At 35.8% G+C, this 12,783-nt stretch overlaps 1 protein-coding gene across 1 annotated transcript in view; it reads left to right on the forward strand.

Moving 5' to 3' along the window:
* Positions 1 to 12,783, forward strand: part of CFAP44 (cilia and flagella associated protein 44) — a 140,996-nt gene that overhangs the window by 72,483 nt on the left and 55,730 nt on the right. The window contains exons 23-24 of the mRNA XM_081796961.1: positions 6,803 to 6,999; positions 8,582 to 8,756. Of these exons, the coding sequence (XP_081653087.1) occupies positions 6,803 to 6,999; positions 8,582 to 8,756 (372 nt within the window). The remainder of the gene's footprint in view (positions 1 to 6,802; positions 7,000 to 8,581; positions 8,757 to 12,783) is intronic.

Below are 12,783 nucleotides of genomic sequence, written 5' to 3' on the forward strand. Positions count from 1 at the left end.
TTGTTGGATCCTATTAGCTAGAATTTTGTTGAGAATTGTGGAATCCATATGTATCAGGGATATTGGTCTGAAATTCTCCTTTTTGATGGGGTCTTTGCCTGGTTTGGGGATTAAGATAATGCTGGCCTCATAGAATGAGTCTGGAAGCTTTCCTTCTGTTTCTATTTTTTGAAACAGCTTCAGGAGGATAGGTATTATTTCTTCTTTGAATGTTTGGTAGAATTCCCCAGGGAATCCATCATCCCTGGACTCTTATTTTTTGGGAGGTTTTTTGATCACTGCTTCAATCTCGTTACTGGTTATTGGCCTATTCAGTTGTCAATTTCTTCCTGTTTCAGTCTTGGGAGTTTATAGGTTTCCAGGAAGGCATCCATTTCTTCCAGGTTGCTCAGTTTATTGGCATATAGTTGTTGAAAATAATTGCTAATAATTGTTTCTATTTCCTTGATGTTAGTTGTGATCTCTCCCCTTTCCTCCATAATTTTATTAATTTGGGTCCTTTCTCTTTTCTTTTGGATAAGTCTGGCCAGTGGTTTATCGATCTTATTAATTCTTTCAAAGAACAAGCTTCTAGTTTCCTTGATCTGATCTACTGTGTTTCTGGTTTCTAATTCATTGATCTCTGCTCTAATCTTAATTATTTCTTTTCTAATGCATGGCTTTGGCATCGTTTGTTGCTTTTTCTCTAATTCTTTAAGGTGTGAAGTTAATTGGTAAATTTGGGATTTTTCTATTTTTTTGAATGAGGCTTGGATGGCTATGTGTTTCCCCCTTAGGAACACCTTTGCAGTATCCCATAGGTTTTGGACTTAAATGTTTTCATTCTCATTGGTTTCCATGAATTGTTTAAGTTCTTCTTTGATTTCCTGGTTGACCCAAACATTCTTTTTTTTTTTTTAAAGATTTTATTTATTTATTTGACAGAGAGAGAGACAGCGAGAGAGGGAACACAAGCAGGGGGAGTGGAAGAGGGAGAAGCAGGCTTCCTGCTGAGCAGGGAGCCCGATGCGGGGCTTGATCCCAGGACCCCGGGATCATGACCTGAGCCGAAGGCAGACACTTAACGACTGAGCCACTCAGGTGCCCCGACCCAAACATTCTTGAGCAGAGTGGTCTTTAGCTTCCAAGTGTTTGAATTTCTGCCAAATTTTTTCTTGTGGTTGAGTTCCAGTTTTAAGCATTATGGTCTGAGAATATGCAGGGAATAATCTCAGTCTTTTGGTATTGTTTGAGACCTGATTTGTGACCCAGTATGTGGTCTCTTCTGGAGAAAGTTCCATGTGCACTCGAGAAAAATGAGTATTTTGTTGTTTTAGGGTGGAATGTTCTGTATGTATCTATGAGGTCCATCTGGTCCAGTGTGTCATTCAAAGCTCTTGTTTCTTTGTTGATTTTCTGCTTAGATGATCTGTCTATTGCTGAGAGTGGAGTATTGAGGTCTCCTATAATTAACGTATTGTTATCCATATGACTCTTTATTTTGGTTAACAGTTGGCTTATGTAGATGGCTGCTCCCATGTTGGGGGCATAGATATTTACAATTATTAGATCTTCTTGTTGGATAGACCATAGACCCTTTAAGAATGATATATTGCCCTTCTGTATCTCTAACTACAGTCTTTAGCATAAAGTCTAATTTGTCTGATATAAGAATTGCTACCCCAGCTTTCTTTTGAGGTCTGCTGGCATGGAAGATGGATCTCCATCCCTTCACTTTCAGTCTGGATGTACCTTTAGGTTCAAAATGAGTCTCTTGTAGACAGCATATGGATGGGTCCTGTCTTTTTATCCAGTCTGCAACCCTGTGCCATTTTATGGGAGCATTTAGGCCATTCACACTGAGAGTGATTATTGAAATATATGAATTCATAATGTTGCCTGTCAAGACCTTGTTTTTATAGATTGTCTCTGTAAATTTCTGCTGTATCACTCTTGGGGTCTTTCTCCTCTTATAGAACCCCCGTCCCCCTTAATATTTCTTGCAGGGCCAGCTTAGTGGTTACATATTCTTTCAGTTTCTGCCAGTCTTGGAAGCTCTGCATCTCTCCATCCATTCTAAATGACAGCCTTCTTGGATAAAGTATTCTTGCCTGCATGTTCTTCTCGTTTAGTACCCTGAATATATCTTGCCAGGCCTTTCTGGCTTGCCAGGTCTCTGTGGATAGGTCTGATGTTATTCTGATGTTCCTCCCTCTGTATGTAAGGAATCTCTTCCCCCTAACTGACCTTAAGATGGTTTCCTTGGTTCTAAGATTTGTGAGTTTTCCTATTACATGCCAGGGCCTAGGCCTGTTTTCCTTGATCTTGGGAGGGGTCCTCTCTCCCTCTAGGACATGAATATTTGTTTCATTCCCCAGATTAGGGAAGTTCTCAGCTACCATTTGCTCAAATATATCTTCTAGTCCTTTCTCTCTCTCTCTCTCTCCACCCCCTCAGGGATCCCAATAATTCTGACATTGGTATGTTTCGTGGTGTCACGTATTTCTCTGATTCTATTTTCATGGATTTTGAGTTGTTTTTCCCTGGCCTCCTCTTTTTCCTTCTTGTCTATTAATTGGTCTTCTAGATCACTAATTCGTTCTTCTGCCTCGCTTACCCCAGCTGTTAAATTATCTAGATTAGATTGGATCTCACTGATAGTATTTTTAAGTTCTGCCAGTTCAGCTTTCATTTCTGCCCTTAGAGACTCTATGTTGCCATTAATCGATTTCTCCATTCTAGCTATCATCTTTACAATTGCTACCCTGAATTCCATCTCCAACATCTTGGATATATCTGTATCCATTTGTAAATCTGTGGCATAAATCATAGTCTCTGAGTCTTTCCTATTTTGGAGGTTTCTCCTTCTAGTCATTCTGTTGAAGGGTGGTTGAGGGAATGTATAGAGTCCAAATTATTGACCACAACCCAAGCAAGAGGCATCTGTTTTATAGGGACCTTAGGGTTGCTGGCCTCTTGCTTTCCCAGCCTGTCTTCTGGGGGAGGGGCCTGCCACTGTTAGGCAACCCTATTTGGGCAGAGTTGCCCTGCACCCTGTGGTGGGGGATGGGCTCAGTGAAAACCATTTTTTGGGGGCTTTTGTTCTCTGGCAGCTTTCCCTGGTGGCTTTCAGCATCTCTTCCAAGAGTCAGAGCAGAAGAGATTGTTTCCAACCCTCTGCCTCAGAGCAGAGAGATTGCAGTCTGTTCTTCAGTGAGCTCTCCAAGCCACACTATCTCTGTTTCTGTCTATGCTGCTATAAACTGCAGCGTCCTGGGTTGTGCGCCCCTCAGCAGGGCTCCCAGTCCTTGCCTCCAGGTCAGGCATGTCTCTGCCCTTTGTGCTTCTAAAACCACCAGCTGCCCCCAGTTCACAGGCATGGCCCTGCCCGCTCTAGGTTTCAGTTGGGGGCGGGGGGGGCTGCCCTAAAGTCCTTTCCCTGTTGTTACCAGTCTGCGAGTCTTTGCCCGGTCCCCAGAGCCAGAGGCTATCACTCACCGGTGGTGCAGGATCCCCATGGCTCCCTCGCCTTTCCATTTATCTTCTGATATGTGCCTATGGAATCACAGCTCCCCACTTCATACCTTGAAACCAACTGCTTGCAATATTCTGTTTGTAGGGATCCAGATCTATCTTCTTACATCTCAGGCTGATTTTGTGGGTGTTCAGAGTGGTCTGGTAGATATCCAGCTCACTTCCATGGACCGGTTGGAATAGGGTCCCCTACTCCTCTGCCATCTTTTCCTCCCATGTGTCGTTTGTTTCTAAATGGATATTCAATTGACTTAGTATTATTTGTTGAAAAGACCATCCTTTCCTCATTAGACTGTAGTGATAGTTTTGTCATAAATCAAGTAACTATATATATATGTATACATATATATGTGTATGTATATATGTATGTGTGTGTATATATATTCATTATATACAAAATATATGTATATGTATTTATATACACATATATTTATATATATATACACTATATATATGTTCATTTCTGAACTCTTCATACTATTCCATTGGTCTGTCTGTGTTTGTGCTAGTATAACACTATTTTAATTATTCTTGACATCTGATATTGTAAGTCCTCTGGCTTTGTTCTTCATCTTCAATATTGCATAGGTCCTTTGCAACTTGTCAATTTTCATCAAAAAACCTGCTAAGATTTTGACTGGAATTACACTGAATCTATAGAACAACTTTGACATAATAGATTTTAAAATAAATATTGAGTATTTTAATCCACAAATATGATAGATCTTAAAGAGAATCCACTTTTAATATCTCTTCTAGTGGTTATAACCATACATCTAAATAATGTATTTATATGAATTTATTAATCATTATTTATTGATTTCCTAGTATCATAGTTAAGGATTTTGTTCACTTTAGTGTGCTCATGCTTTTCTCTATTTCCTGAACATATAAAATATAATAACTGCTTTAATGTGCTTGTCTGCTAGTTATATCATCTGTGTGTTTTCTGGGTCTATTCTATTAGTGGAAAATTTTTTCTTTATTTTGGGTTATATTCTGCTTCTTTGCCTGCCTGAAAAATTTTGATTAGATGCCAGACATCATGAATTTCACCACATTTCACATGATTGCTGGGTATTTTTTGTTACTTTTAAATATTCTTGAGTCTTATTTTGGGATTCAGTTAAGTTACTTGGAAATAGTCTGAGTTTTTGAGGCTTGCTTTTAATCTGTGTTAGGCAGATTAAGTCTAGGCAGCCTTTCATCTAGAGCTGATTTTTCCTCACTGCTATGATAAAATCCTTCTGAATACTCTATCCTATGACCTATGTATTGTGGGGTTTGTGGGAACACAAGCTCTTCCAACCTATGTGAAGCCTGGGGATTATTCTGCCTGCTCTCTTCTGGTGATTCTTTCCCCAGCTTCACGTGGACTCATCACATGCATGTAGTGATCAATAATCACCTGAAGCCTGGAAGAGAGATCTTCAGAGATCTCTCCCTATGCAACAGTTTCCTCTCTGGTACTCTGCTCTGTGATTCATGGTACTTGTTACCTGATATTAATACCTGAATATTTGAATCTTGGAATTATATCTAGATGACTACCTGCCAAGAGATGAAAGTAGCTAAGAAGTTCTCAGGAAGAAACTTCAATATAATATATGCTATGTTTGGCTTTAATAAATATTCATACTATATTTGTGAATGTATACATATGGCGAGTATGAATCTTAAACTAGTGAGGCTCATTGTCCCAGCCTGCCTGCTTCTTTCATTTGTTTGAGTCTATGGTTTTTGTACTCTTCTGGAGCAGGTAGCTTTTGATGAGGCCAGGAGCCTCTGTTCCCAGGATCGAATACACATGCAGTCCTTATCTTTGGGACCTTGTATCTCCCCAGAAGCTGGGAATATGTACCCACAGCTCTAGGACCCAATTTGTCTATCATCCCCGCTTGTCAAGTGAAACCTCTTCCCCAGTCTTCTTGCCTTCAAGTACTTGCTTCCTTAATTCCCTGCTTTCTCTCCCTGTCCAGGCTGCACCCTCCTCAGCTTTGTGTCTTCACTAAATATATGGAAGGAAATAAGTTACCTTGCTATCTGATTGGAATGGGGGAGAGAATAAAGTTACCACTGGGTAACACTGGGTACTACCAGTGTTTTCATCTCTACCAGTCTAATAGACCAAATGTGATAACTCTTGCTTGAATAATTTGCTTTTTTCTGATTAGTGGTGAAGTTAAGCATTTCTTTTCATATGTTTGTAGTTCATTGATATTCTTCTGAGCATTTCTTTTCATACATTTATAGTTCATTTATATTTAATCTTCTGAGAAAGATTCCTTGTTCATTTTTCTTTGAATTTTATTTCTCCCCTTAGTTTTATTCACTATTTCTGTATTTTTTTTTATTATACATATTGGAAACACTTTTACTCTGCCATTTGCCTTAAACTTTGTTCACATTTTTCTAACTATGGAGAAGTTTTAAATTTTGATGGGACCAAAACCATCCATATCATGTTTTCTGTGTTTTATGGAAAGACTAAAATTTAAAGTAAAACTCCAGAAGTCAAGAGGATGAAGAGAATAAGTTTTATTGTGATGAGAAAAATACTATGCTATAAGAGAAAAGGGAAAATTAGAAATAGTAAGCCATTTAAAAGAAGAAATAGAGTTCAAAGGATTGGATTAAAAAATAGTAAGAAAGGCAGATAAACTAAGAATAATTGCTATGTACATAAATAAGTTAAATTCTAAAATTAAAAGATTTGGGGAATAATTATGAACCAGTGCCAAAAAATAGCAACAATTAACCATTAATTGATAAAGAACAAATTCCTGTGGGTCTAAAAGAAAAGTGAACTAGATGGTAATAATCCTGAGTTTAATATTTTTTGTAGAGGCAAAAAGGGTAATATATTTGAGCCATATATATACACACACATATATATATTGCATGTATATATATGAGATATCTCATATGAGATGATAGGCGGATTTTGTCAGAATTTGATATGATCCACTTACCATTAAATTACAGTCTGCCTGAAAGTTTTCATTTTTCTACATATTAGCAAAACAAAGGCATTATACTGATTAATAATGGTTTGTTAAATGTTTTCATTAGAAAGAAAATTCTACTTGCTCTTTGAGTCTTATGCAACTTCTATCACATCACATTGGTTAATATGCATTGTCAAATTTTGGATCTAGCACAATATAATATCATTTGTAAGCATAGTGTGTTGTGGTCTTATTTTATTAATCATGCAGAATTATTAAAATGGTATAATTGATTAAAATGGTGACTATTGCAAATACTTGTTCTATTTTCTTTTTTTCAGATTTCGTGAGTCATTGGAAAGTGATACTATTGTGGTTCATGCCATACAAAGTGATCACAAGATATCCTCCTATAGGCTTGTGAAGCCGTCTAAGTATTCCAAGTCCAAACGAACAAGTCTATCAGACAGAAGAACAAGCAAATTGGAGAGGTTAGAAAAAGAGGGAGCTGGAAGAAAGGATAGCCAGAAAGATACAGGTAGGCTAAATAACAAAAAGGCTTTTAAATCCTTACTTATTAAGGTTTCAAAACTGAATTTTCTTTTTGTAGGCAGTACCTTTGAACCCTTTTTGATGGCTTGAGCTCCATCTCTTGTCTCTCTTTATTTATTCCTTTGGAATAAAAATCAAGAGAGATGGAGTGTGTGGTATGGCTGAGAATGGGAAGCCATGTTCCTCCAGCAAATGCTCCACACCATCTCTTAAATGCAGGCTGCTAAAGAAAACCCACCCTGGTTATGTGACTGAGTGGGTTAGAGTACTTGATGTTGCTAATTTTTTACTTCCAACATCTAACTATTCTTAAATTTAGGCTTTCTTGGTTGCTCGTTTCTAGGCAGTGTTTCCTTGCAGATTCTTGGGCCCTACCCCAGAATGTGGGGATAGAACATGACATTTCAAACTATTTTCCAAGAGCATATGCTTTAAACAGAATGATGAGCTGAGAATTCAGGTGTGAAAGGAGTACCTCTTAATCTCTGCAACCTGCCTCTCATAACTGCCCACAGGATGACTGTAGATGAGTAGGAGGAAGGCAAGAATTCTGGGAATGACTTGGAGAGCCCAATCAAAAATAAATAAAGGACAGCACAGTTAGTGCTCATGATATAGTACTGACATTAATGCTGCTTTATCCTCTTCATTGAGAAAACTTTCATGGCTCCTTTCAGATAAATTCTGTAATTGTTTTCCTGGTATTTAATCTTTCCACAGTATATCCCTATTCTGTTTCCTATTAATAGTGCATTTTCATTCTGTTCTACTGGTATTTTTAGCTTATTGTCTTGCTCACTGCTCCCTAATTATGCCTGATACTTTTATACCCAGGTTCCTACTGGAGTGACTAATTCATTCCCCTCCTCTCTGAATTTTAACAGTTCTTAGAGATTCCAGATTGAATTACACTTTTGTTATAAAGTATGACCACCCAAGCCACATTAAACTCCTGCTTTTCCATATTCACATATATTTGAATATGAAAGGTGAAATTATGAGTTATAACTATATGACCATCCCATATTATTATTTAACTTTTTTCCCAAAGTATATCTCTAAAGTATATCTCTCTGTAGCTTGAACATAAAGTAAGAAATTGCCTCAGCAGATATGTAATTCTTAAATCACAGGTTTGTTTGTATGTTTCTGACCAGTTTTTCAATTGGCCACAGACCACTGCAGTCGGTATATATCATCTCAAATATACATGTCAAATAGGACTCGCTTGCTTTCCCTACCATATCACAAATATTCCTACCCAACTTCTCAGTTTGTATGTCAGTGGCCCCTCATTATTTATCTTGTTTTCTAATTATTTTATATATGTCTTGCCAACTTTTCAATAAGGTCCTTTAGAGCAAATCCTATGACTTAGATCTCTTTATTTTGGTGTTCTAAAATACTTATTATGGGGTTAAATTCATGTTAGTTGTTTAACAAATACTGTGATTTACAGATTCATTATATTCTGTTTTTTAAAACATGACAGGTTTAAAAAAATATTTGAGAATTTCATTTTGATGTTTCAAGAAGATTGAAAAAAAAAATGTTGACTCTCTATACAGGTGGGAGCATTGGTGTGCCAGAAGAATCAATTATAGAGAAAGGGAAGAAATTTCGGCCTAAAACCCTAAGTGAAATTATGGTGGAAAATCAAATTGAGAAAACAAAGAAACTTATATTAAAAGCTGAAAGGGCCCAACTTAAGATTCAGCAGCGAAAAAAAGAATGGGATGAACTGTAAGTGAGTGTGTTTTTGTTTTCTTTCTTTACCTAAACTTTTTCATTTTAATATGTTTCAAAATATCTTTGAAATAGAAACAGAGATGGAGTATTGAAGATCTTTTAGAGTAGTGATACCTTGGTGGAACTTCTATGATCCTTAGGGTTTTGGGCCCAGGAATTCCATTTTGTGAATACAATCAGGGATTTTTAAGGATTAAGAAATTCCTATCTATTCTAACATAAAGTTATTTTTCTTTATGTTCTAATATCTTACAGTTTTGACTTTTACCTTTAGGTCTCTCATCATCTAAAGTTGACTTTTAAAAACCCTGATATGAGGTACTTTTATTTAACAAGTACTTTTTTTATTTGTTTTATTTGCCACCTATAGGTATGTTTGGTGAAATGTCTCTTCATGTCTTTTGCCCATGTTCAAATAAGATTGTTTGCTATTTTGCTGTTAAGTTCTGAGAGTTCTTTATATGTTCTAGATACCAGTCCTTTGTTGGTTGTGTGATTTTCAAATATTTTCTCCCAGTCTGTAGCTTGTCTTTTCATTCCTTTAATAGGGTCTCTTGCAGATAAAAGTTTTTAATTGTGTTAAACCCAATTTGTCAATTTTTCCTTCTATCAATCTTGTTTTTGGTGTCGAGTCTAAGAACTCTGCCTAGCCCTAGTCCCCAATGATTTTCTCCTATTTTTTTTTCTAAAAGTTTTATAGTTTTACATTTTACATTTAAGTCTACGATCTATTTGGTATTCATTTTTGTATAAGGTGTGAGATTTAGGCATTTTTTGTTTTTGCCTGTGGATTTACAATTGATCTAGCACCATTTATTAAAAAGGCTCTCTCTCCTCCACTGAATTGGTTTTGCAATTTTCACCTTTGTCAGAAATCATCGGGGCATATTTGTGTGTGTCTATTTCTGAGTTCATGTTCTGTTCCATTGATCTATGTGTCTGTCACTTTGCTGAAAACACACTGCCTTGATTACTGTAGCAATGTAATAGATCTTGAAATTGGTCCTCTCATTGTATTCTTTTTTTCCCCCAAATTGTTTAACCATTCTAGTTACCTTGCCTTTCTATATAAACTTTAGAATACTTTTGTCTGTATTTACAAATAAAATCTTGCTGGAATTCTGATAGAAATTGTGTTAAAGCTGTGTATCAGTTTGGGGAGGGGGAATTGACATTTATTATGTTGAATCTTCTAACCCATGGACATAGTATGATTCTCCATTTATTTAGATCTTCTTTGATTTCTTTCATCAGTGTTTTGTTTTCAGTGTAAAAGTCCTACACATATTTTGTTCGAATTAGACATAAATGTTTTACTTTTTTTGGCAATGTAAATGATATTGTGCTTTTAATTTTGGTATCTTATGTGTTCATGTTCATTGTTAGTATAGAAATACAATTGATTTTTTTGTATGTTTATCTCGTATCCTGTGGCCTTGCTGAACTGTTATTTTCTGAGAGTTTTTTAGTAGGTTTCTTAGGATTTTCTGTGTGGACAATTTTGTCATCTGTAAATAGGGACAGTTTTATTTTGTATCCAATTTGTTTGTGTCTTATTTCCCTTATTTTCTTGTTGGGCTGGCTAGAATTTCCAATATAGTGTTGAAATAGAATGGGACATCTACAACTTGTTCCTGATCTTAAGGAGAAAGAATTCAGTATTTGAATGGTATATTGGTTTTCATTCTTTTACTTCAACCTGCCTATATTATTATGTTTGAAGTTGATGTTTTATTGACAGTATACAGTGGGGTTATGTTTTTTAATCCACTCTGTTAATCTCAGTTCTTCAGTTGGTAGATTTAGACCATATCACTTATATAATTTACACATGGATTTACTTATATATTTACACATGTAATTATTGATATTTCAGGCTTATATCTGCTATTTTATATTTTTCTGTTGTCTGTATTTTTTATTAGTTTCAGAGGTAGAATTTAGTGATTCATCATTTGCATATAACACCCAGTGCACATTACATCACATGCCCTCCTTAATGCCATTCACCCAATTATCCCTTCCCCCCACCAACCTCCCCTCCAGCAACCCTCAGTTTGTTTCCTGGAGTTGAGTGTCTCTTATGGTTTTCTTCCCTCTCAATTTCCATCTTATTTTATTTTTCCTTCCCTTCCCCTATGTTCATCTGTTTTGTTTCTTAAACTCCACATAAGTGTAATCATATGGTATTTATCTTTCTCCAACTGACTTATTTTGCTTAGTATAATACCCTCTAGTTCCATCTACATCATTGCAAAATATGGAAAGAGCCTGGATATCCATCGACAGATGAATGGATAAAGAAGATGTGGTATATATATATAATGGAATATTACTCAGTGATCAAAAAGAATGTTCTCTGTGGTTTTTTTGTTTTTTTTGTTTTTATTTTTTCATGATTTCCTGTGGCTTACTTGAATATTTTAGAGTTCCAATATGATTATAGTGTTTTTGAGAGTATCCCTTTGTACAGTATTTTTAGCATTTTCTCTAGATACTATATTATGTATACACAACTTATACAGTCTACTGGTGTTGATGTTTTATCAGCTTGAATGAAATGTAAAAAACTTACCTGCCTTCAAGTCCCTTTACACCCCTCACTGCCTCTTATTTCCCTTGTTTATAGTATAATTGTATATTTTCTCTACATACATTTCAGACATTGTTATAGTTTTTTTAATCATCAAACATAACTTAGACAATAGTAAAAGTAAAATGTATTTGCCAATATTTTTACTATTAAACATTTTAATCTCTTCCTTCTTGATGTTCCAAAGTTCCTTCTTCTATAATTTCATTTCTGCTTAGAAAACTTCCTTTAGCCATTGTTTTAGGGTTGGTATGTGGTGATAAATTCTTAGCTTTCCCTCACCTAAGAATGGCTTGATTTCTCCTTCATTCTGGGAGGATAGTCTTACTAGACATAAAATTCTGTGTTGACATTTCTCTTTTTCAACATGTGGAAAATATTGTGCTTCTTTCTGCTGGCCTCCATGGTTTCTTATGATCAATCTTCTGCCATTCAAATTGCTTCCTCCCTATATGTAAGGTGTTATTTTTGTCTTGCTGCTTTCAAGATTTTTTTTTTTTTGTCCTTAGTTTTCAGAAGTTTGACTATAATGTGTCTTGGTAAATCTTTGAATTTATTCTTTTTGGGATTCATTAAACTTCTTGAATCTGTATACTTGTATCTCTGGCCAAATTTGGGAAGTTTTCAGCTGTTATTTCTTTTCTTGTCTTTCTTTTCTTTTCTTTTCTTTTTTTCTTTCTTTCAGTCCTGTCCTCCTTTTCCTTTCCTTCTTGGATTCCAGTGACACAAATGTTAGATCTCTGAGGCTCTGTGTGGAGATTTTTTAAAAAAATTTTATTATTTGTTTGTAGTGTATTTTTTTGTTATTCAGATTGGATAATTTCTATTGTTCTATCTTCAAATTAATGATTCTTTGTCTCCTCCATTCTGGTGTTGACCCCATCTATTAAGTTTTACTTTGATTACTGTAGTTTTCAGCTCTAAAATTTCCATTTGGTTTTTCTTTGTATCTTCCATTTCTTTCTGAGACTCTATTTTTCCATTTGTTTCAAGCACCTTTCTAATTGTTTTTTGAAGCACTTTATAATGGCTGCTTTAAAATTGTTGTCAGATTATTCTAACATCTCTATCATCTTGGGATTGGCAACTGACAATCATCTTTTCTTATTCAAGTTGAGGTCATCCTGATTCTTGGTATGACAAATGATTTTTTATTGAAATCTGGACATTTGGGGCATTATGAGACTCTGAATCTTATATATACATTCAGTTTTAGCTGTCTTTCTCTGATTTGAGCAAGATAAGGAGGAATGCCACCTCATGGGTATAGAAGTCCAGGTTACCCATTTTTTCCCCAGTTGACACCTGAGGAAGGAAGGGGTACTTGCTGGTCAGCAGTTGGAGTTCTGGATCCCTACTAGGCTGCTCTGATATCACTTTGCTCTCTAGTTGTCTTCCATTGATGTTGTGGAGGATGGTCAAGGTCTT

The sequence above is a fragment of the Leptonychotes weddellii genome, chromosome 1, assembly GCF_054177405.1.
Source record: "Leptonychotes weddellii isolate Sample4059 chromosome 1, ASM5417740v2, whole genome shotgun sequence".
Taxonomy (NCBI): domain Eukaryota; kingdom Metazoa; phylum Chordata; class Mammalia; order Carnivora; family Phocidae; genus Leptonychotes; species Leptonychotes weddellii.